Source organism: Dendrobates tinctorius, unplaced genomic scaffold (assembly GCF_039654945.1).
Source record: "Dendrobates tinctorius isolate UK_male_01 unplaced genomic scaffold, ASM3965494v1 ptg000070l, whole genome shotgun sequence".
NCBI classification, from domain to species: Eukaryota; Metazoa; Chordata; class Amphibia; order Anura; family Dendrobatidae; genus Dendrobates; species Dendrobates tinctorius.
The window spans coordinates 69,843,146-69,867,881 of record NW_027361738.1 but is presented as its reverse complement, the minus strand read 5'-3'; the positions used below and the strand labels follow the sequence as shown (position 1 = coordinate 69,867,881).

Sequence of the window (24,736 nt, the reverse complement as noted above, 5' to 3'; positions counted from 1 at the left end):
GTATGGCAGCCAGTTTTCCAATTTTCCTAAACATTTTCTTTTCTGCCTTTTAATTTATACCCTAAGGCCCTGTTCACATTTGACTGATTTCACGTGAATTTCAGCAACAGATTCCATGAGTAAAAATGTATGTGAAATCCCTGTTCACACTCAGCAGAGAAATCTTTGCATGGATTTTCATCTATGTTTTGTGCAAATATCCTCTTCAGGGAAGAAGAAGACTGGAATTCTAGTGCCATCTTTTGGAAGTAGTAAAGTCTTTGTTGAATCGACCTTTTAAAGAAAATCTGTCACCAGGTTCTTGCTACCTAATCTGAGGGCAGCATAATATTGGGGCAGAGACCCTGATTTCAGTGATGTGTCACTTACTAGGCTGCTTAGTGTAATTTGCATAAAATCACTATTTTATCACCAGGAGATTATCACTAGAGGACTAGTTAACCTGCTGCCAGATAGTCCAACCGTGCCCCCCCCACTGATTGTCAGTTTCCTGCCCATGCACAGTGTACACAGAAAGCTGCCAATCAGTGGTGTGGGTGGGATTAAACACAGTTTAGCATTCAGAGAACTGCTAGATGTACAGCAGAGAAAACAGTTTTTAATTAAAACTGCAGTAAAGTAAGTGATACATCCCTGGAATCCAGGTCTCTGCCCATACATCATGATGCTCTCAGATGAGGTTGCAAAAACCTGGTGACAGATTTTGTTTAACGTGCCTTCTACATGAGTTGGGATAAGAAACCAAACCAGAAGTTGTATTTCGGGGTTGTTTACTTCGCATAAGTGTAAAGCAGGATGACAGGTTTGGCTAGGTCAAATGAGTGCTGCTGGAAGAAATAGCGCAAAATAGGGTCTTATCCAGGATTAAAAGGGTTGATAGAATTAAATTGCACTCACCAGATAGAGCTGAAATATAGCTTTGAGAAGATTCGCTGCAGCAGATCCACAGGTCCAATGGAGACCGGCCGTTAAATGTATAGAATGGGTAAATGTGGTTTTGTTCTGCGCTGCTGAATCACCGGAAAATGTGGTTTCTATTCAACGTCTTTCAGCGTTCAAAGAGTCCTTCATCAGGAAGCAAAACACACTCTTTTGTGGTGTTTCCTGACGAAGGAGCAGTGATGAAGGAGCTGCAGTGAGCAGTGAGGATTGTGTTTTCTTTCTTTTTTTTTAAATACCGGTGTGTCAGTGAGTACTGGACTGTGGGGCCATTCTCGAGGGGGGAGCTACATATTCTATGGGGACTGGTGGGGGGGCTACATTATATTCTATGGGGACTGGTGGGGGGTGGCTACATTATATTCTATGGGGACTGGTGGGGGGTGGCTACATTATATTCTATGGGGACTGGTGGGGGGAACGACATTATATTCTATGGGGACTGGTGGGGTGGCTATATTACATTCTATGGGGACTGTGGGGGTGGCTACATTATATTCTATGGGGACTGGGGGGTGGCTGCATTAATAGATAGCACTAGTAATCCACTCCGGTATGTCAGTGAGTACTGGACTGTGTCCATTCTCGAGGGGGGAGGTACATATTCTATGGGGACTGGTGGGGGGGTGGCAACATTATATACTATGGGGACTAGTGGGGGTGGCTACATTATATTCTAAGGGGACTGGGGGTTGGCTACATTATATTCTATGGGGACTGATGGGGGTGGCTACATTATATTCTTTAGGGACTGTGGGGGTGGCTACATTATATTCTATGGGACAGGGGGTTGGCTACATTATATTCTATGGGGACTAGTGGGGGGGTGGCTACATTATATTCTATGGGGACTGGGGCTTGGCTACATTATATTCTATGTGGACTGGTGGGGGGTGGCTACATTATATTCTATGGGGACTGGGAGTGGCTACATTATATTCTATGGGGACTGGGGGTGGCTACATTATATTCTATGGGGACTGGGGGGTGGCTACATTATATTCTATGGAGACTGGGGCTGGCCTGTGTTATATTCTATGGGGAGGCTGTATTATATTCTATGGGGAGCTGTATTATATTCTGTGAGGGTGTCATGATCCATGCTGGATCAGGACTGATATAAAGCTCAGGTAACCTTTATTTTTCCTAAGCTGTGCTTAAGGTGTTTTTGCCCCCGGTGGCCATTAGGATTATTGCACTGTGGTGTCGTTTGTTCTAAGTTTGCCCCCGGTGGTGGTGAGCGTCATTGCACTCTAGTTTCTTTTGTTTAGTGCACATGATTATAATGCAGGTGTGATTGCTGGCTCTGCTATAAAAGAGTCACAGGTGTTGCAATCAGTGTTGGTGATAGTGTTCATTTCAACCATCCTTGGTGGAGGAAGGATGTAGAGAGAGGTCCTGGCAGCTCAGTCAGAGCCCTGGTGTAAAAGGAGTCATAGGGGATTTCCTGGTAGCTCTGACAGAGCTTGGTGGCAGCGATTCAGGAGGAGAGCTGCATGCTGGTGGTGGACTCTGTTGCAAGGAGCAAGTGCAACAGAGTAAAGCTAAGTTGTGTTTTTCCCCGTTTGTGTTTTCTCCTTAGTGTGTATTAGTACAGCGGTGGGACCAGTGCCTGCGCCACCCAGCTCCCTAGCAAGGGATAGGTGAAGGGTGTACTAGGGTGACAGGTTCCTGATCGGCGCCCGGTGCGGAATCGGCATAGGGAACGTTAAGAGCGTTAGGGACACTGACTCAGGGAGTGCAGGAGGTCTCCACGTCCCCTTTCCCTATCACAGGGCCCACCATTGTAACTGTTTCCCTACCCCTTGTCTTGTAGTTTTAGTTACCGGCCTGCGAGCCGTGTCACACAGGACAGTATCACGTGGCACGTCCTGTTGTTTTAGTTACCGGCCTGCGAACCATGTCACACAGGACAGATCCACGTGACAGAAGGAGGCTGTATTATATGGGGGGCTGTATTATATTCTATGGGGACTGGGAGTTGGATGCATTATACTCTATGAGGACTGGGAGGTGGGCTGTATTAGATTCTATGTGGGAGGCTGTATTATATTCTATGGGGGAGGCTGTATTATATTTTATGGGTGGCTACATTATATTCTATTAGGGCTACATTATATTCTATGGCGGGCAGTATTATATTTATTATATTCTATGAGGGGTGGTCGCATCATACTCTATGAGGGTGCTACATTGTATTCTATGGGGGCTGCATTATATTGTATGGGGGCTTCATTATACTCTATGAGGGGGCTACATTATATTCTATAGGGACTGTGGGGGTGGATACATTATATTCTATGGGACTGTTGGTTGGCTACATTATATTCTATGGGGACTAGTGAAAGGGTGGCTACATTATATTCTATGGGGACTGGGGGTTGGCTACATTATATTTTATGGGGACTGGGGGTGGCTACATTATATTCTATGGAGACTGGGGGGTGGCCTGTATTATATTCTATGGGGAGGCTGTATTATATTCTATGGGGAGCTGTATTATATTCTATGGGGGAGGCTGTATTATATGGGGTGTATTATATTTTATGGGGACTGGGGGGTGGATGCATTATACTGTTTCCCTACCCCTTGTCTTGTTGTTTTAGTTACCGGCCTGCGATCCGTGTCACACAGGACAGTATCACGTGCCACGTCCTGTTGTTTTAGTTACCGGTCTGCGAACCATGTCACACAGGACAGATCCACGTGACAGAGGGAGGCTGTATTATATGGGGGGGCTGTATTATATTCTATGGGGACTGGGGGTTGGATGCATTATACTCTATGGGGACTGGGAGGTGGGCTGTATTGCATTCTGTGTGGGAGGCTGTATTATATTCTATGGGGGAGGCTGTATTATATTCTATGGGGGGCTACATTATATTCTATGGGGGACAGTATTATATTTATTATATTCTATGAGGGGTGGTCGCATCATACTCTATGAGGGGGCTACATTATATTCTATGGGGGACTGCATTATACTATATAAGGGAGCGGCATTATATTCTATGGAGAGGCTGCATTATATTCTATGGGGGAGCTTCATTATACTCTATGAAGGGGCAACCATATATTCTATGAAGGGGCTGCATTATATTCTATGGGGGTTACATTATATTGTATGGTAGGGCTGCATTATACTCTGAGGGTCTACATTATATTCTGTGGGATGGCTGCATTATACTTTGGGGTGGCTGCATTATACTATATGTGGGCTGCATTATACTGTGTCGACGGCTATGGAGAGTACATTATACTATATGAAGTACTATGGGATGCATTATACTATGGGAATTGAATTGTACTACATGGATGACTATGGCGGTGCATTATACTATATGAAGCACTATGAGGAGTGTATTATACTATATGGAGGACTGAGTGTATTTTAATATATGGAAGGCTATGAGGAGTGTATTACACTATATGGAGGACTGAGGAGTGTATTATACTATATGGAGGACTATAGGGAGTTATATTATACTATATAGAGGACTATAGGGAGTGTATTATACTATATGGAGGACTATGGGGAGTGCATTATACTATATGGAGGACTATGGGGAGTGTTTTATACTATATGGAGGACTATGGAGCACATTATAATATATGGAGGACTATGGGTTGTATTATACTAAACAAGCAAAATGCTGCATATTCATCGAGTGATTGGATTGTTTATGCTGGAACAAAAATCATTGTTCTCAGCAGCACATCGCTGTTGTAAACTGTAGATGTGCTGCTAATAACATGACAATGTATGGGGACAGATTGATGTAATAGTGATTGTTCTGTTCCCATCATTATTCCTCAGCCGGTGAAAAGAGGCCGGGAAACAAGCGTTGAACTACTTCAATATTGTTGATCACGCTCGTTTAGTGACCTTAACTCTGCGCACGTAAATACAACCGAAATGCTTTTGTGTGATGTGCAATATGTTAGCATTTGGGGCCCCATTTTAAACTTTTGCCTAGGGCCTCACTTTGCCTAAAACGGGCCCTGTCCATAAGTCCTGCCCGCTGTGCCTTTTCCTTCAGACATTGCGACCTAACCTGTGGCTTAGTGAATCCTCCTGACACGTAAGCCGTAGCAATTAGACTCTAATCTGTTCACATTTATTTCTAAAGTCGGCAAAACACATGAGATAACTGTCGGGCAAACGTTTGTTGTGCAGACAACTATTTTTCTGTCAACAATCCTGTACACATGAGATCTGAACCCGATCAAGCACTCATATGTTCTCAGCATGGAGAGTGAAGCGAGTGTTGGACACGTCTCGCAGCTGATTATCTCCCCTGTAAACTGAAGGATTGGCTCCTTCTCATCCCCAACACTATCCGTCATTGGAGATACAAGAAGCTCCAATAAACTTGGTTAGTCAGCTATTTGTGCTGAAATCGTTGGGTTGGTAAAACTCTCAAATGCTTTAATTTGGTCAAGACAAGTTTATTTAAAAAATTATTGTCGCTTATTCTCTTCGTATCTGGTAGTCAGTTGTTTTCATGTTTTTCTTTCTTATTGTCAATCTCTCAAACACATAAATATCATCGCTGAATTATTCTCTATTCGTTGCTTTTATAGAAATGAAAGATGGGTTTATTTCGTTTTCATAGCGACATCCATAAAAATCCTTACGTAAAGTGCATATAAATGACATTGATATTCTAATAGCGTAATGTAATAAATTGTAATATTTATAACTACACACAAAGAGAGCGGTAACATCGTAATTTTTTATTTCTTTTTTTTTCTTGCTACCAAATCCATTCCAATAATAGAAACCACAGGTCCGGATGCTTGGGATACGTTGAATATTAAAGGAAGTCCATCAGCAGATTTCTCCCTATTTCTTCCTTTTTATCTAATAACAGTGGGAAATCTTCTTCTGCCAATCACAAAGCTTAGCCGTGGTGTGACGGGGATGACTTAACATTAGAATACATCAGTCTGCTATTTTCACCCTTTTTATGCTATCTTTATGGTTTTACTATGGCTGAGTATGCCTTTATATACCAGAGTATACTTCTTTTTATAAAAAGGTTGATTTAACTTTTATTCCTTATGCAAATTAGCTCTGTCTATGGTCTCCATGCAGCTCCAAACAATGGCTACCATGGACAGGCATTACACAAGCCACTCCATTTACCAGATCCAACCCTGGCCTTGGCGTTCACTCTTTAACACCTGTACAAGGCTGTAGACTTCCCCAGGGACCGCTGTGTTAGGGCCACAGAGTTGGTTGCTGGCTGTTGGTGCTGACTGACAGTACTGGTTAGGTAGCTGGGTCAGAACCAGGAGTACTGTCTAGTTACCAAATCAAAAGACAAACGCATAGTCACAAAAAGGGTCAGTAGCAATAAAAACAACACTAAAACAACCTGATATGCAATCAAGGAGTGTGAACCAGTCAAGTAAATCTATATCTGACAACCTGCAGTAGCAAGCTGGGAGTTTTAGTAGGGTAAGGTGCTGTCTCATTGGCAAAAGCATAAAGCTGATTACCATATATATACACAAGTATAAGCTGACCCGAGTATAAGCCGAGGCCCCTAATTTTGCCACAAAACGACTAGGAAAACTTATTGACTCGAGTATAAGCCTAGGGTGGGAAATGCAGCAGCTACTGGTAAATTTCAAAAATAAAAATAGATACCAATAAAAGTAAAATTAATTGAGATATCAGTAGGTTAAATGTTTTTGAATATCCATATTGAATCAGGAGACCCATATAATGCTCCATAAAGTTCATGATGGCCCCATAAGATGCTCCATACAAAAAATATGCCCCATATAATGCCACACATAGGTTAATAATGGCACCATAAGATGCTCCATAGAATAATATGCCCCATAAAATGCTCCATAAAGGTTGATGGCCCCATAAGATGCTCCATAGAATATGCCCGATATGCTGCTCCATAAAGGTTGATGGCCCCATAAGATGCTCCGTAGATATATATGCAACATATGTTGCTCCATAAAGGTTGATTGTCCCATAAAATGCCCCATTGCCCCATAGATATATATGCCCCATATAATGCTGCATAAAGGTTGATGGCCCCATAAGATGCCCCATATAATGCTGCATAAAGGTTACGGCCCCATAAGATGCTCCATAGTATATATGCCCCATATGATGCTGCTGTGATTAAAAAAAATGACATACTTAACTCTTGTCGCTAGGGGCCAGGTGCCGGTGTCCTGAGCAGGTGGGGATACTGGCACCTGCGATATTCACCTGTGCCCGTTCCACCACTGTGCACTGCTGTGTCTTCCAGGTCTCTGCAGAGACTGTTCAGGCAGAGGGCATGCACTAACCATGTCATTGCACCCACTGACCTGAATGTCACAGCCAGAGGATGCGGAAGACAGAGCAGCACGCGGCGGTGGAATGGGGACAGGTGAATATCGCATGGCTCCCCCCGTCCTCCCTTTCATACTCACCCCCTCATGGCACAGTCTCTGCAGTCCCTGCTTCTGATATTCCAGGGATTATCCTCTGTCTCCCGCTTTTCTATACAGGTCCTTTCTTATCTTATCTCTTGGCTCAACAAATTTGGCAGGAGATGATCATCTTTGAAGAAAACATTGTTTTACGATACTCTATTATGAAATGTTTATGCTTAGTGTATTTTTGTGTGGAAAACCGGTGGATGCAATGTGATGTGAGTTGCAAAGTGTCAAGTGCTTTTCAAGCTTGTCTCTATACTGTATCGAATTTATGTCCGAAAGCTGAATCCTTAAAGTTTAACTAAACTTTTAAATAATTTTTGATGTGTTGTAGTCCTTGTTAAGCAATGTTGAATCTACAGCTCCTTAGGAAAAATGACTGCCTTCCAGTAAATTAGAAAGCCTATCTCTATCTAACTTGAGTATAAGCTTGAGTATAATTATAAAATCTTGTCTTCCAGATACCAGTTCCAGTAATGGAGATCAGCTCTACCAATCATCCTGTGAAGGTTGGACTGTCGGATGCTTTTGTCGTGGTCCATAAGATTCAGCAGATTCCTAGTAAGTGTATGATATATTATTAAGTGTTTAAGTTTGTAATACATTAAGTCATTAGAAGACCATAAATTGACAATGGATATTCCTTAATTCCAGCTTCCAATACACAATCTTTCAGCCTAATTTTCTTCACGATTTTTCCATTTACCAGTTATCATCATGATAAAGTGGTAATGAGGGATGATCAGTAATTACATCATGTAGAGCAGTGTTAGTGAAGTGCAATAAGTCCACAAGGACCATCCTAACGACACATCATGGCACTTTTATGTTCTAGAGGGGACTGCTATGTGGAGAATTTACTACTTGTCTAAATGTCATTAATTGTATTATTTTTATTAGTTTTCTTAAGCGAAAGGAAAAAATAAGCGAAAAACTGATCTATCCGAATGACATTAAACGGGATTCCATAATTAGAAAATGGTACGGCTTTTTTATAAACAGCACCAGGAGGGTCCATGAATCCATTGGATCTGTATCCGGAATTGTAGCGCAGCCGCATGTAAGTGAATGGAGATGAACTGCAGCACAACGTACATCCAAAGAACAAGACTGAGGCTGTTTCTGTTTATCTATTCTATGACAACTCCATATCTAAAATTTAGTTGGATTTTCCACTATTGAAACCCGTTTTATTTTTATAATATTTTTCATAATTTAGAGTTGCATACCGGTATATACTTTTTACATTTTTTAAGTTCATCCTATAAAGTTGTTGCAGAAGCCCTCCCAAAATTTTTATTCTTTTAATATATTGCGGTCATCATATTATATAGAACTGTGTATTTACAATTTCTTATTTTACCTTTCTGCCCAGTTAATTCTTCTCTTTTCCATTAGGTCTATGACATCACGTGATTAAAAACTATCTAGCTGAATACTTCTAAGCTCTATGTAGAAACAGGAGGCCGATTTTGCCTGAATGAGTCATGAGTCACTGCAAAAGTCTCTGATAGGGTGGAGGAGAGAGCAGTTAGATCAGGAGTTGAATATGGGGATGACTCATGCAGGGAAAGGAGACTTTCTGATTCTACATAGAGCAGAGAAAACTGAAAAATTAACTGTGTAGAAAGGCAAAATGAGCAGTTGTAAGTACACAGGGCTGTATAATATGATGATTGGAATATATTAAGAGGTTAAAAACTTTGATGGGAGGAGGAGGGGGAGGGCTTCTTTAACTTATCTCTCCTATCCTTCTGGATGTCCTTCCAACTTCATCAACAGATTTTAATCCTTTCTTCAATTTCCAAAGATATGTGAGCAATGGTCCACGGTCCAATGGTCTGTAAAGCCAAGGCTTTATGGTATCAAATAATTTATTCATCATCGGGTATTTTGTGGAGCAGCCATCAGCTTTACAGCTGTGACAGGGTACGACAGAAGTTTAGCCTGCCCAGATCACTTTGTAGCTATCTATATATTCACATTAAAACCGAAGCGCTGTTTATGCAAATACAAAATCAAAGAATAGGGGAAAAAATGACAATAAGCCCACAACCAGCAATATATAACAAAAGATATATAGTTTATTGATTAAAAAGGTGACAATAAAAACATCAGGCAAACGCCGAAATGCGCGTCGGGGTGGATGCATCCTTGGGACAGTCCGCAGGTCTTCATCATCACCCTTTCCAGCAGGTATTTAACCCCCCTGTTTGCACATGTCACTTTGTACACACTGTCCATTTACTCTGCACAAATGTTGAATACTGTGATGGCAGTATATTGGTATTAGCACTTTGGTCATGTGATATCTTGTAATAATAATTTTGTGGCAATATATATATATATATTTTTTTTATACTCACCCTTACCAATCATTGTGATTACCATAATTTCTACAGGGATTTTTTACACAGACACTTTATGAAATCATATTTTCTTTTAATCCCTGTTTTTTCATCCCTGCTCTACAACCTATTTTTTGTATGAGGACCCATTTATTACTTAATTCTTTATAATCTTATAGTGTGTTATTATTTTTATGGCAGATATTTATTAATAATAATTTATTTTTCTCTGCTATAATTGATTCTATTTTACCAGTCTGTTCCCATTGTACTGCGTCCTTTCCCTGTTCCCTGAGCATTTTTTTTCCAACCCTACCCATATATTTTGTATTAATAATGATAAATATATATTTAATTTGAGTTGTAAATTCGGTTACTTTCTTCATTCATTATCTATATTGCCGAAATGCTCTTTAGCACTTCCATGTTGCACCTTTGATGGTATATATGGCATTTTTCAACAACATATTCAAAAATATATATACAGTACTTTCTTCTATTGTTTTTATGGTGTGGATTGTTTTTGAGTTTATAACTACGCTATTAAAGTAGTGGGCCATCTGTCATGGTGCAGATTAATACAGTTTTACATGTTATTTCTATACATCACTAGCTTTGTACTATATGAAAAGGATGTAAATGAAAGCCGTCTGCTTTGTCTTTTTACATCTCATTGGCTCACACTTAGCATATGTTTACAGCACATAAACTATAATTTGAAGTCTGAAAAAAATAAAACAAAACATAGAACAGGCAAATGTATCATCCCCTAGAGAAGCCGAACTTTTAACTTTCAACTTTGCTTCTGTCTTTGTTCCATGTTCAAAAGGCAGGCAAGCTATAAAAAAAGAAAAACAATGGCTTTCACTCAGCTTTGTGTTTTTTTTATGTTGTTACATCGCTTCCTTGGTTTTGTTCGTGTTTTAAAGGGAATCTGTCACCGGATGTTGGAGCCCTATGTACATGGCCTGGTCTGGTCCGATGGGCGGTGTTTCTTCTTTTTTCTCCACCCCATCCGTGGCCCCCGTCCGCGATCTTCTCCGGTATTAGAGTAGTTCTTCTCCATAGTTCGCGCGTGCGCAAAGCAATCTTGCTTCGCGCACGCGCAGTATGCCTTGCCCAACTGCGGGCATAGCCGATAATCATTACTGTGCATACGCCGGTACACTATGTCCCAGAAGTATTTTGCTGTGTTCCAGGACATAGTGTACCTGCGCATGCGCAGTAATGATTATCAGCTTGCCAGCAGTTGGGCAAAGCATATTGCGCATGCGCGAATCAAGATTGCTTTGCGCACGTGCGAACTATGGAGAAGAACTACTCTAATACCGGAGATGATCGTGGATGGGGGCCACAGATGGGGTGGAGAAAAAAGAAGAAACACTGCCCATCAGACCGGACCCAGGCCATTTACATAGGCCTGCAACTTCCGGTGGCAGATTCCCCTTTAACCAAGTATTAGTCAAGTACTTTAATTCCTATGTACTGCCAGATATGGGTTATCAATAAGATAATACTATTATGTTATAACATAGCAACTTAGGATGTCGCATAAAAAAAAAGTAGAAGAGAGCTTGGAGTCGACAAGCGATATAAAAATAACAATTTTTATTTTGAATTTATTAAAAAACATGATTACAGATCAAATGAAGATCAAGGCAATATCAGTGGTTTCAAAGGACCACATATGAACCATACACATGGGCCGAAAAAAGTACTGAGTACTAGATAATATATGTATATACAGTGGCATATAAAAGTTTGGACACCCCTGGTCAAAATTACTGTTTTTGTGAAAAGCTAAGCAAATTGAAGATGAAATAATCTCAAAAAGGCCTAAAGTTAAAGATGACACATTTCCTTTGTATTTTAAGGGAAAAAAAAAAAAAAATATATATATATATATATACTGTATATATATATATATATATTCATGTTTTACATTTTAAAAAGAGCAAAAAGGAAAATTGACTGATGGAAAAGTTTGGGCACCCTGCATTGTTAGTATCTAGTAGCACCCCCTTTTGAAAGTAACACAGCTTGTAAATAGAGATGGGTGAACCCAAATGGTAAAGTTCATGGTCTTTACCGGACACTTAGTGTCCATGCACAGATCCCGAAAACACAGAGTTCTCCTGCAAGTCCATGTTACTGTTGGGGGTCGGAAGCCCAAACAAAGCCTCATAGCCAGTTAACAAGCTTTTCCATGTGTGGGCACTTCTGGCCTCATCACAGCCATCTCAAGTATAGACATGGCTGTAATTGACCAGCAAACCGTGTTAAAAAAAAGAAAGATGTGGGGTCCTTTCTATTTTTGATAACAAGCGAGGGTAAAACAGAAATCTGTGGGCTTAGATGCACCAATTGTAGAGTTTTGCCACACTCTTCCCTCTTGCCTTGGTGCGTTGGAAAGCGGAGCATTATTTTGGAGATGTCAGCTTTGTAATGTCTTCTGACATCAAGCCTAAGGGTTAATAATGGAGATATATCTATCAGACAACCCCATTATTACCCCATAGTCAAAAGTAAGAAAGTCACATACACACGTAGAGAAAAGTCCTTTAATTGAACTAAAAACTCCCCCAAAAATCCCTCTTTTACCTTTTTATTAAGAAAAAATAGAAAATCAAAGTAATTTTGTTTTTTTCTGCCGTTAATCCGTTATGATGAGCTTCCATGACAATCCTCGACTACGCTACATCCGAATGCTGTGGTGAGCAATGACACCAGGAACGTGACAGCTCACCACGTTGTTTGGAACACAGTGAGTTTAGCAGTGATGACCGGTTACATAATTAAGGTTTACTGCAGGTCTCAAGATAACCTCTGTGTTATTTGATATTAAGCATTATATAAAGTGTTGGATGATAGACTCCTCTGGTGTCTACAGAGAATGATCACTCTAGAGAACATAAAACCCAATTGTTTAAAGGGAATCTGTCACCCCATTTTTCGAGTATCAGCTGCCGGCACAGCCATCAGGGGCTTATCTACAGCATTCTGTAATGCTGTAGATAACCCCCGATGTAACCTGAAAGATAAGAAAAACGAGTTAGATTATACTCACCCCGGGGCGGTCCGGGTCCGGTTTTGGTCCGATGGGTGTCGCGGTCCGGTCTGGCGCCTCCCATCTTCTAACGGTGATGTCCTCTTCTTTGCTGCCTGTCGTGATTCCTGCGCAGGCACACTGTAGATAAGCCCTCATGGTGGTGCCGGCAGCTGATACTCGAAAAATGGGGTGACAGATTCCCATTAATCCTTCGCTTTCCTGTCATTGGAGAGAGTTAGAAGGTCCCCATACATACTTCTCATCAAATTGGGCAATATTACTCTAATTGCCTATGACTTTGGAAGGCCTGGATTCTCATTGATCCCTTGCGTGAACAGAGAGGTCAGGTTGGAAGAAAAATTATATTCAAAATGTCTAATGTCTGAAGCCAGAAAATAGGATACTTGTATCACTGCTTTCTATCAGGCCGGAACTTTAAGGTCTTCAACTAGTATAACTGTACAACTGTACTTAATGCCGTACATTTCTTGTAAATTCCCTGAAGTGCAATCCAGTGGGACCCAGAATCTCCAAAGAAGAAATATTCATCAGAAAAAAATCATTTTAGGTGGCTAGAGAATTGACATTTTAGAATCTAAAAGTTATAGAAATATTGAAATAACAGATGTCATTGGAAGTCATTACAGTAAGAAATCTTTTAAGGACCTTTCGAAAAACTTGAAGAATCGCATCTTCCTGGATTTTACCAGTCTTTTGAAAATATTTAGTGCTCTGAGATAGATAGTATCCAAATACTCGACTGATAAATCTTAATGTTTAAAAGGCAAAATAAGTCTATGTGATGTTGAAAGGACATTCATATCATCACTTAAGCATGAAGTAATTGAACAAAATTCATGAAATTTAAAAATTATTCAATAGGAGCTCATTTATTGTTCTCCTAGACCAATCTCATCTCACACTGCTATCATGACCAAATAGATCCCAATGGAACTTGATAAATGTCATCGACTCATAGTAGGATCTGTCATGTCCCTGTGTCTTTTTATGAGAAGTATAGCACTGCTCACTGCATTGCTCCAGCCATTAAAAATCAGATCTCTTAAAAAAAGGAGAAAAAAAAAATCAGATCTCAAATGAAACAGAACACAGCACCAATGAGAACACAAAGTCTTTAAAAAATGACAAACTTTTTTAGGGGGCTGGTATCACATCTCTTTTATAAATTAACAAGACAACATAACTAGAGTTGAGTGAATTTTCAAAATTCGCTTCCGATTATGATCAGCTGAGAACATTGTTTTTGCAATATTCGCCGAACACAGCCTCGTTGGAGTCAATGGGAGTAGAAATTACCAAATATGTTCAGAATCGATCATCAAACATAAATCCGGCATGAATAGGGCGCTAATATGGTAAAAACATGGCAAATTCAGATTCGTCGACCGATTCCGAACATATTTGCTCGACTCTAAACATTACTCCACCCACTAATTTGATCCTAAAGTGTTAAACATTGGGCCACAGATATAAACCTTGACAACTATTTTTTTGCCAATTTCAAGGATGTCAGAGCTGAAGAGAAGTATATTGTGAGATTCTAAATGGTTCAGTTAAATTCCTAAAAGACTCATAGAGAAGAAGGGAAAAAATATTTTATTGACTTCCATTCCGATCCATCCTTTGTTCATTCTCAAGTGACTGTACCCATTATTTTAATGTTATTAGTCTTTTGATGAAGTCAGACGATCCTTTATTAGGTGCAGATGATACAAATATGGACCACAGCTCCAACAGAAGACGATCCCCTTTGGAGCTGATTTTGTTGTAAAGTATTTGCCACTGGTTATTTTGACCAGTTACAATATGATGTATCCCTATGTTTTCCCCTTGCAAAATATTAACACCTATACTCTCCTCCAATGCTGGTGCACTGAGGGTGTGTGCACACGCTGCGGATTCCTATGCGGAATTTTCCGCGCGGATTTGAGAAAAACCACAGGTAAAGGTTTATCGGCAGTTTTTCTGCGGTTTAGCTTGTAGTTTTCCCCTGCGGTTTGCCCCCTGTCATGGAGCAGGTGGTAAACCGCTGCGGAATCCGCACAAAGAATCGACATGCTGCGGTTTTGAAACCGCAGCAAATCCGCGTGGAAAATTCCGCACACTGTGCACTGCGGATTTCATTTTCCATAGGTTAAAAAGGTACTGTACAATGCAGCAGAAACTGCTGCGGACCCGCAGGGCCGAAACCGCTGCGGTTCCGCAGCAGAATCCGCAGCGTGTGCACACACCCTCACTCTCCCAGGGATCACATGCCATTGTTGTATCACGCGATCCCTGCAGCCAATCAGCGCTGGCTTCACTCTCCCTTCTTTCGGATAAATCATATACATCCAAAGGAAGTGACAGCTTCCAATAGCAATCTCACGCGATCCCCAGGAGAGCCAGTGCTGACACCTCTGGAACAGCGCCGGCACCAGAGTGAGTATAGGTGTTATTATTTTACAAGGGAGATACATAGAGATTGAGAAGGGGTTGTCCATGTAGTAGCCATCCCTTTAATAAAACATTTTTTTTTCTTCTAAATGATGTTTTCAATGTTATATTTTGCCAGATGTTCGCAGGAGGACAATCTTTGAGTATCACAGGGTGGAACTGGAAATGTCTAAAATTATGAACTACTCCGCAGTCGAGATGCTGCCACTTCCAAGTGAGTCATTTACTGGATAATATGTCACTACTGGAAGGACATATCACTCCATTGTTTTAATGAGCTGAGAAGAGGTTTTGAGTTTGAAGAATTATTCTAATGGAAGAAATGTCTAAAAAAACATATAGGTTATGTATATCATCCTAAGGATAGACAGCCAGAAGATATATTATACAGTCTCTTACCTAATCACATATGCGTTGTGTATCTTCCATGTCTTATCGTTATAGAGATGGATGCACTCATTCCATTTGAATATTATTTTATGGATTTATGTGATACAGGTATGGAAAGAAAGGTTTGGTGAAGCAATTTAGCTAGATTGTAATATGTGTAATGCTTTAAAGTGACAGATATTTTTATATGATACAGTCATAAAAAGAAATGGCAATTTTTCATGCTTTTGGTGTGTGAATTTATTTAGTAAGTTTGACTTCCAAAAGACAAAGGAAAATTGTGCTCTTCAAAAGTAGGAAGTTCTCAATGAAAAATCATGCATTTCTTTATAAAAGCACACATTTAAAAGAGTGACAATCCCAAAATACAGGCTCCTATAGTGTAAACATTTGACTTATGTTGTAGCCCCACCCCTGAGAATCTAAAGCCCCCGTTACACATAGCAATATCGCTAGCAATATCGCTGTAAAGTCACCGATTTTGTGACGTAGCAGCGTTATTGCTAGCGATATCGCTATGTGTGATACTTACCTCCTACCCGCTCCCCCGCTGCTCATCGCTGGTCGCGCGAGAACGTCCTGGACCGTTTCTCGTCGGGCGCTTCCTGCTGGGCTTCCTGTGGCGCCGGCGAGAGACGCGTGGACGCGGGCGGGAGGACGTCCGGATCGCCGCGTCTGACCGGTAAGTAGCGACCCTCGACCGCTGCTATGTCGCTGGTGAGATATGCCTGTGTGGCAGCTCACTAGCGACCACTTAGCGATGCACCAGCGATCCATATTGTTGTCGTGATCGCTGGTGCATCGCTAAGTGTAACGGTACCCTAAGTGATGTGAATAATAAAGGACAAAAAGAAAAAAAATAGCTTCCATTATAGTGACATTTTTTTCCCACCCAGGACAGAAAGGCTTGGCTTGATTTTATTTTCCCATTTTGCTCTTTTCATGATCAATAGGTCTATTTCTAAAATCCTACCAAAGAACAAATGAGTCAAGATAAGAAAAGCACGTTAGATTATACTCCAAGCCGATGGGTGTCGCGGTCCGGTCCAACGCCTCCCATCTTCATGCGATGCTGTCCTCTTCTTCCCTTCCTATCGTGGCTCCGGCACAGGCTCACTGCTCTGCCCTGTTGAGGGCAGAGCAGAGTCCTGCAGTGCACAGGCGTCGAGAAGAAGAGAACGACATTGTATGAAGATGGGAGGCGCCGGACCGGACGGCGACACCCATCGGACCGGACCGCCCCCTCCGGTGAGTATAATATAACATGTTTTGCTTATTTTTCAGGTTACATCGGGGGCTTATCTACTACATTACAGAATGCTGTAGATAAGCCCCTGATGTCAATGCCGGCAGCTGATAGTCCAAAAAAGGATGACAGATTCCCTTTAAGGCTATGTGTCCACAATGAGTTTTTGGTGAGTTCTTGGTGTTACAGTTTTTTTGCAGTTTTTCTGCTCCTATTATGTTACTTGCATTTTTTTCATTTTTGAGTGCTTTTTTCTCATGTTTTTGATTGGGTTTTTTTCAGCTACTGTTATGTCTCTTTTTCATATGTCATGTTTTAAATAGAACTCCTTTTCATTGACTTTGATAAAACTTACAGATAAAGTCATGTACGAACAACATACGTTTTTAGAGCGCTTCTGCTGCGGAACCACACTTACAACCAGTGTTGAGCGATACCGTTCGATACCCAAAAATATTGTATCGGATGGTATCGCCCGATGCGAAAAAAATATCGGGTATCGCCGATTCCGATACCGGAAGTCCCATTCAAGTCAATGGGACTTCCGGTATCGGAATTAAAAAAAGCCCTTTATTTCCTTGTTGGCTAATTCTACATAATTGAAAACAAATAAGAATCATGTAGAATGTATTGTGGTAGGTGGAGGAGACATTAAAAGCATAGTGGTTTATTCAAATCACATGGCATAGCATTAATTCCAATTTTTTTTTCAATACGTTCGGAGTTAAAAAGATATTGACTATGTTAACCTTTTTTATATTTTGTCAGATATGTACTGTATGTTTCACAACTTCCATGCTCTTCACCTTCTTTTGTACTTCTCTCACACTTTCTCCTTCATGATCCGCAGCAGTAGCATTTTTTTCATCAACTTTTTCTTCACCTTATTCATCTTCTTCTTCTTCATCTTCTTCCCATTAATTTTTTTTTCCATTCTTCATATTCTTCTTATTCAGCTATTATTAATTTTAATATGCTATTTCTTCATCTTCTTCCTATGCTTCTTTGTCTTCATTTTCTTATGGTGACAGGCATTCCTGTAGTACTTATCTATAAAAGTTATAAGATTACACCTTACGTTCTGCCTGTCACAAAAGATTTACAACAGGATTTGTCCGCGTTCAGTTTGGCCTGCAGCAGCAGGCATTTTCCAGGGGCACCACGAGGAGGAACGGACTCACCCCCATTTACTGCTTAGTCTTCTTCTGCTTATAATTTTGATTTCTTCTATGCTGATTTTTAGTCTTATGCTTAATGTTCTTCTGCTTTCTGTTCTTCTGCTTTTGCTTCTTCTGCTTCTTGTTCTTCTGTCTTTTGTTCTGTATCTTGGTGGTTGTCTTCATGTTCTTGGTCCTCTTGGTCTTATTATTTAGGGTCATATTTCTGGTCTTCTTTGGTGTGGTCTTCAGGGTCGTCGTCATCAGGGTCGTCGTCATGGAGATCAATAAGGATTACCAAAGACAATTTCAAAAAGCTTGATCTTGGAAATGTAGCAGAAGGTACAAGAAGGCTGAGAAACTGGCGAGAACCAGCAGACAGTGCTGGCACCCGGATGGGTAGCAGAAGGAACAAGAGCCAATGGCACTACCGAGGACCAACTGACGGTGCTGGACCACGGTTACTAAGCAGAAGGTACCTGTGCTAAAAAGCACTACCAAGGACCAGCTGACGGTGCTGGACCTCAGATACCGAGATGGAGGCACCTAGGCCAAAGGCTGTGGCGAGAACCAGCAGACAGTGCTGGCACCCGGATGGGTAGCAGAAGGAACAAGAGCCAATGGCATTACCGAGGACCAACTGACGGTGCTGGACCACGGTTACTAAGCAGAAGGTACCTGTGCTAAAAAGCACTACCAAGGACCAGCTGACGGTGCTGGACTTCGGATACCGAGATGGAGGCACCTAGGCCAAAGGCTCTGGCGAGAACCAGCAGACAGTGCTGGAACCCGGGTGGGTAGCAGAAGGTACCCATTCAAAGCAAAGTAGCCAGGCCGCAAGCCGGCCGCAGTTACCGAAACCCACAGTCCTACAGGGGGTCCATGTCCCATTGGCACTACGGATCCAGCCTTCAGTGCCAGTTCCCGCAGCCCACATAGGAGTCACCTAAACTGCAGGCACCGTAGAGTCGGCTAACCCGGCCGCAAGACGACAGGACAACGGATTGGTGGCACAGTGACCTTGACACTACCCGGAAACAGCAGGCGTGCTGGAACCAGGCTGGGCAACAGGGAGTCCCCGTGCCAAAGACACTGCCGAGAACCAGCTGATGGTGCTGGAACCCAGATGGGTAGCAAAAGCTACAAGAGCCAATGGCACTACCGAGGAACAGCTGACGGTGCTGGACCACGGTTACTAGGCAGGAGGTACCTGTGCTAGAAAGCACTACCAAGGACCAGCTGACGGTGCTGGACTTCGGATACCGAGATGGAGGCACCTAGGCCAAAGGCTCTGGCGAGAACCAGCAGACAGTGCTGGAACCCGGGTGGGTAGCAGAAGGTACCCATTCAAAGCAAAGTAGCCAGGCCGCAAGCCGGCCGCAGTTACCGAAACCCACAGTCCTACAGGGGGTCCATGTCCTATTGGCACTACGGATCCAGCCTTCAGTGCCAGTTCCCGCAGCCCACATAGGAGTCACCTAAACTGCAGGCACCGTAGAGTCGGCTAACCCGGCCGCAAGACGACAGGACAACGGATTGGGGGCATAGTGACCTTGACACTACCCGGAAACAGCAGGCGTGCTGGAACCAGGCTGGGCAACAGGGAGTCCCCGTGCCAAAGACACTGCCGAGCACCAACTGGCGTTGTTGGAGCCCAGGGACAATCATGGTGTAGGCCGAGGCCTACTTGGTGGTAGTTTTAGATTGTTTGTAGGCTACAACAGACTGTCAACGTGCTCCAATTAGGCATCTGTCTCCACTCTGTTTCCAGGATTTCACGTAACCACCAACACCGCCAGTTTATGCATACAGCAGCCATCTGCCCAATCCACACGTGTTCCTGGGTTACTGGGGTTCTGTAATGTCAGCAGATCCCCTGATGTGTGCCTGCCACTGTCTCCTGCTCTGTCCACATTCCCACCGCTTGCAGTGGGAAGGTGGACAGCGCAGGAGACAGTGGCGGACACATATTGGGGGATCTGCTGACGTTACAGAACCCCAGTAACAAAGGAACACGTGTGGAATGCGTGGACGGCAACTGTGAGCAGGAACTGGCAGTGTTGGAGGTCAGGGGAAATACTAGAGACAGAGTGGAGACAGAGGCCAAATCAGAGAATGTTTAAATCTGAAGTAGTTACAATTTGGAGGCAGCAGCAGTTTGCCCTCCACACAGCAGGGGATCAGCTGACGTTACCGAACCCCACTTTCAAATGAACGAGTGTGTTTTTCTGTGTGGACAGCACTTCCGAGCAACAACTGACGATGTTGGAACCCAGGGATAGTCATTTTGTAGGCTGAGGCCTACTTGGAGGCAATTTAAGATCAGACGTTGTTTGAATTTGGAGGCAGCAGCAGTTTGCCCTCCACACAGCAGGGGATCAGCTGACGTTACCGACCCCCACTTTCACATGAACAAGTGTGTTTTTCTGTGTGGACAGCACTTCCGAGCACCAACTAGCATTGTTGGAGCCCAGGGAGAATTATGGTGTAGGCCGAGGCCTACTTGGTGGCACTTTTATATTGTTTGTAGGCTACAACAGACTGTCAACGTGCTCCAATTAGGCATCTGTCTCCACTCTGTTTCCAGGATTTCACGTGACCACCAACACCGCCAGTTTATGCGTACAGCAGCCGTCTGCCAAATCCACACGTGTTCCTGGGTTACTGGGGTTCTGTAATGTCAGCAGATCCACTGATGTGTGTCTGCCACTGTCTCCTGCTCTGTCCACCTTCCCACCGCTTGCAGTGGGAAGGTGGACAGCGCAGGAGACAGTGGCGGACACATATTGGGGGATCTGCTGACGTTACAGAACCCCAGTAACACAGGAACAAGTGTGGAATGCGTGGACGGCAACTGTGAGCAGGAACTGGCGGTGTTGGAGGTCAGGGGAAATACTAGAGACAGAGTGGAGACAGAGGCCAAATCAGAGAATGTTTAAATCTGAAGTAGTTACAATTTGGAGGCAGCAGCAGTTTGCCCTCCACACAGCAGGGGATCAGCTGACGTTACCGAACCCCACTTTCACATGAACGAGTGTGTTTTTCTGTGTGGACAGCACTTCCGAGCACCAACTGGCGTTGTTGGAGCCCAGGGACAATCATAGTGCAGGCCGAGGCCTACTAGGAGCCAGGTGTAAAGTTGAGGTATTTTGACTTTGGAGGGAGCAGGACACTTTGCCATACACACAGCAGGGGATCAGCTGACGTTACCGACCCCCACTTTCACATGAACAAGTGTTTTTTTCTGTGTGGACAGCACTTCCGAGCAACAACTGATGATGTTGGAGCCCAGGGATAGTCATTTTGTAGGCTGAGGCCTTCTTGGAGGCAATTTAAGATCAGACGTTGTTTGAATTTGGAGGCAGCAGCAGTTTGCCCTCCACACAGCAGGGGATCAGCTGACGTTACCGACCCCCACTTTCACATGAACAAGTGTGTTTTTCTGTGTGGACAGCGCTTCCGAGCACCAACTAGCGTTGTTGGAGCCCAGGGAGAATTATGGTGTAGGCCGAGGCCTACTTGGTGGCACTTTTAGATTTTTTGTAGGCTACAACAGACTGTCAACGTGCTCCAATTAGGCATCTGTCTCCACTCTGTTTCCAGGATTTCACGTGACCACCAACACCGCCAGTTTATGCGTACAGCAGCCGTCTGCCCAATCCACACGTGTTCCTGGGTTACTGGGGTTCTGTAATGTCAGCAGATCCCCTGATGTGTGTCTGCCACTGTCTCCTGCTCTGTCCACTTTCCCACCGCTTGCAGTGGGAAGGTGGACAGCGCAGGAGACAGTGGTGGACACATATTGGGGGATCTGCTGACGTTACAGAACCCCAGTAACACAGGAACAAGTGTGGAATGCGTGGACGGCAACTGTGAGCAGGAACTGGCGGTGTTGGAGGTCAGGGGAAATACTAGAGATAGAGTGGAGACAGAGGCCAAATCAGAGAATGTTTAAATCTGAAGTAGTTACAATTTGGAGGCAGCAGCAGTTTGCCCTCCACACAGCAGGGGATCAGCTGACGTTACCGAACCCCACTTTCACATGAACGAGTGTGTTTTTCTGTGTGGACAGCACTTCCGAGCACCAACTGGCGTTGTTGGAGCCCAGGGACAATCATGGTGCAGGCCGAGGCCTACTAGGAGCCAGGTGTAAAGTTGAGGTATTTTGACTTTGGAGGGAGCAGGACACTTTGCCATACACACAGCAGGGGATCAGCCGACGTTACCGAACCCCACTTTCACATGAACAAGTGTTTTTTTCTGTGTGGACAGCACTTCCGAGCAACAACTGACGATGTTGGAGCCCAGGGATAGTCTTTTTGTAGGCTGAGGCCTACTTGGAGGCAATTTAAGATCAGACGTTGTTTGAATTTGAAGGCAGCAGCAGTTTGCCCTCCACACAGCAGGGGATCAGCTGACGTTACCGACCCCCACTTTCACATGAACAAGTGTGTTTTTCTGTGTGGACAGCACTTCCAAGCACCAACTAGCATTGTTGGAGCCCAGGGAAAATCAGGTAGTAGGCCGAGGCCTACTTGGTGGCAGTTTGCGACTACTACTAACTGTCAACGTACTCCAATTAGGCCTCTGTCTTCACTCTGTTTCGAGTATTTCCTCTGGCTTCCAACCATGCCAGTTGTTGCTCTGAAATGCCATCTGCACAACCCACACTTGTTCCTGTGTTACTGGGGTTCTGTAACAGCAGCTTCTCCCTAGAGGTGAGTCAGGCAATGTCTCCTGCTCTGTCCACATTTCCACTACAAGTAGTGGGAATGTAGACAAAGCAGGAGACATTGCCGTGCTCACCTCTGGAGATGAGCAGATGTTACAGGACCCAGGTAACACAGGAACAAGTGTGGATTGTGCAGACGGCACTTGAGAGCAGAAACAGGCGGTGTTGTAGGCCGGAGGAAATACTCAAAACAGAGTGGAGACAGAGGGCAAATCAGAGAACATATTAAATCAGAGGTAGTCAGAAGTTGTAGGCAGCAGGAGAGTTTGCCGTACACACAGCAGGGGATCAGCTGACGTTACCGAACCCCACTTACACATGAGCGAGTGTTTTGTCTGTGCACACAGCACTTCTGAGCACCAACTGGCGGTGTCGGAGCCCAGGGAAAATCAGGTAGTAGGCCGAGGCCTACTTGGAGCCAGGTGTAAATCTGAGGTTGTTTGACTGTGGAGGGAGCAGGACACTTTGCCATACACACAGCAGGGGATCAGCTGACGTTACCGAACCCCACTTACACATGAGCGAGTGTTTTGTCTGTGCGGACAGCACTTCTGAGCAACAACGGGCGTTGCTGTAGCCCAGGAAATAAAGTTCAGGTCATAGAAACATGAACACAACAGGAGACCTGGATCCTGTTGCCAGCCAATTATTTATTCTGGAAGAGGGCTGGCAAATTCAGGTAGATACAGGCCTTGTTCATTTTCACAAAAGTAAGCCGGTCAACATTATCGGCGGATAGTCGCGTGCGACGGTCTGTTACCACACCACCTGCAGCACTAAAGACACGTTCCGATAATACACTGGCAGCAGGGCAAGCCAGCACCTCCAATGCATACTGGCTAAGCTCTGGCCATGTATCCAGCTTAGAGACCCAATACTTGAACGGGGAAGAGCCGTCTGGGAGAACACTAACAGGGCACGACAAGTAGTCTGTCACCATCTGACGGAAACGTTGCCTCCTGCTGACTGGAGCCGTCTGTGATGGTGTAGCCGTTTGTGGCAGTCCCACAAAACTTTTCCACATTTGGGCCATACTGGCCTTGCCTTGTCCTGGGGCACTGCCTCTGCTACCTCTTTGTGCAGAGCTTCCTCCACTGCCTCTACCCACATGGCTGCTTTGAAATGCACTACCAGCAACACTTGCGGGGGGAATGGAGAACATGATGGCCTGCACAAGTGTTTCTTGGTACTCCCGCATTTTTCGCTCCCGGTTCAACTGTGGTATGAGGCTTTGTAAGTTGTCCCGGTAGCGAGGATCTAGGAGGGTGTACACCTAATAATCAGCCGTGTGGAGAATGTTGGCGATGCGGCGGTCATTTAACAAGCACTGCAGCATGAAATCAACCATGTGCTGCAGACTGCCAACTGGACCGGAAACGCTGTCCCCAGCTTGAGGCAGCATCTCTGCCTGCTCAGCATCACCCCACCCTCGCTGTACACACTGACTACTAGAGCCTTGTGTACCTCCCTCCTCTGGAGAGATGTGTTCCTCCTCCTCCATTGACTCCTCGTCATCCTCCTCACTAAGTGTCCCCTGCCTGGGCCTTTGTGTGGAAGCACATTGCGCAGATTTGCCAGAAGCAGATGGCATTTCTGACTGCTCATCCTTGACCTCTTCAAAAACCTCCTCACTTAGTGCTTGTAAGGTTTTTTGAAGCAGACAGATGAGGGGGACAGTCATGCTGATTAGTGCATCATCTGCACTGGCCATCCGCGTGGAGTCATCGAAGGCACGCAAAACTTGGTAGATGTCCCTCATAGTGGCCCACTCAGTGGTGGTGAAGTGTGTCCGGCGCACAGTGCGACTTGTTTGCGCCTGATGCAGCTGGTACTCCATTACTGCTGCCTGCTGCTCACACAACCGCTCCAACATATGTAACGTTGAATTCCACCTGGTGGGGAGGTCACATATGATGCGATGTTCTGGCAGGCGGAATCGTCGTTGCAGAGATGCAATGCACGATC

General features: G+C 43.8%; 1 protein-coding gene across 2 annotated transcripts in view; it reads left to right on the top strand.

The window, feature by feature from the left end:
- Positions 1-24,736, top strand: part of PLXDC2 (plexin domain containing 2) — a 674,841-nt gene that overhangs the window by 492,781 nt on the left and 157,324 nt on the right. For both annotated transcript variants that reach the window (XM_073581846.1, XM_073581847.1), the window contains exons 7-8: positions 7,854-7,953; positions 15,365-15,460. In XM_073581846.1, the coding sequence (XP_073437947.1) occupies positions 7,854-7,953; positions 15,365-15,460 (196 nt within the window). The remainder of the gene's footprint in view (positions 1-7,853; positions 7,954-15,364; positions 15,461-24,736) is intronic.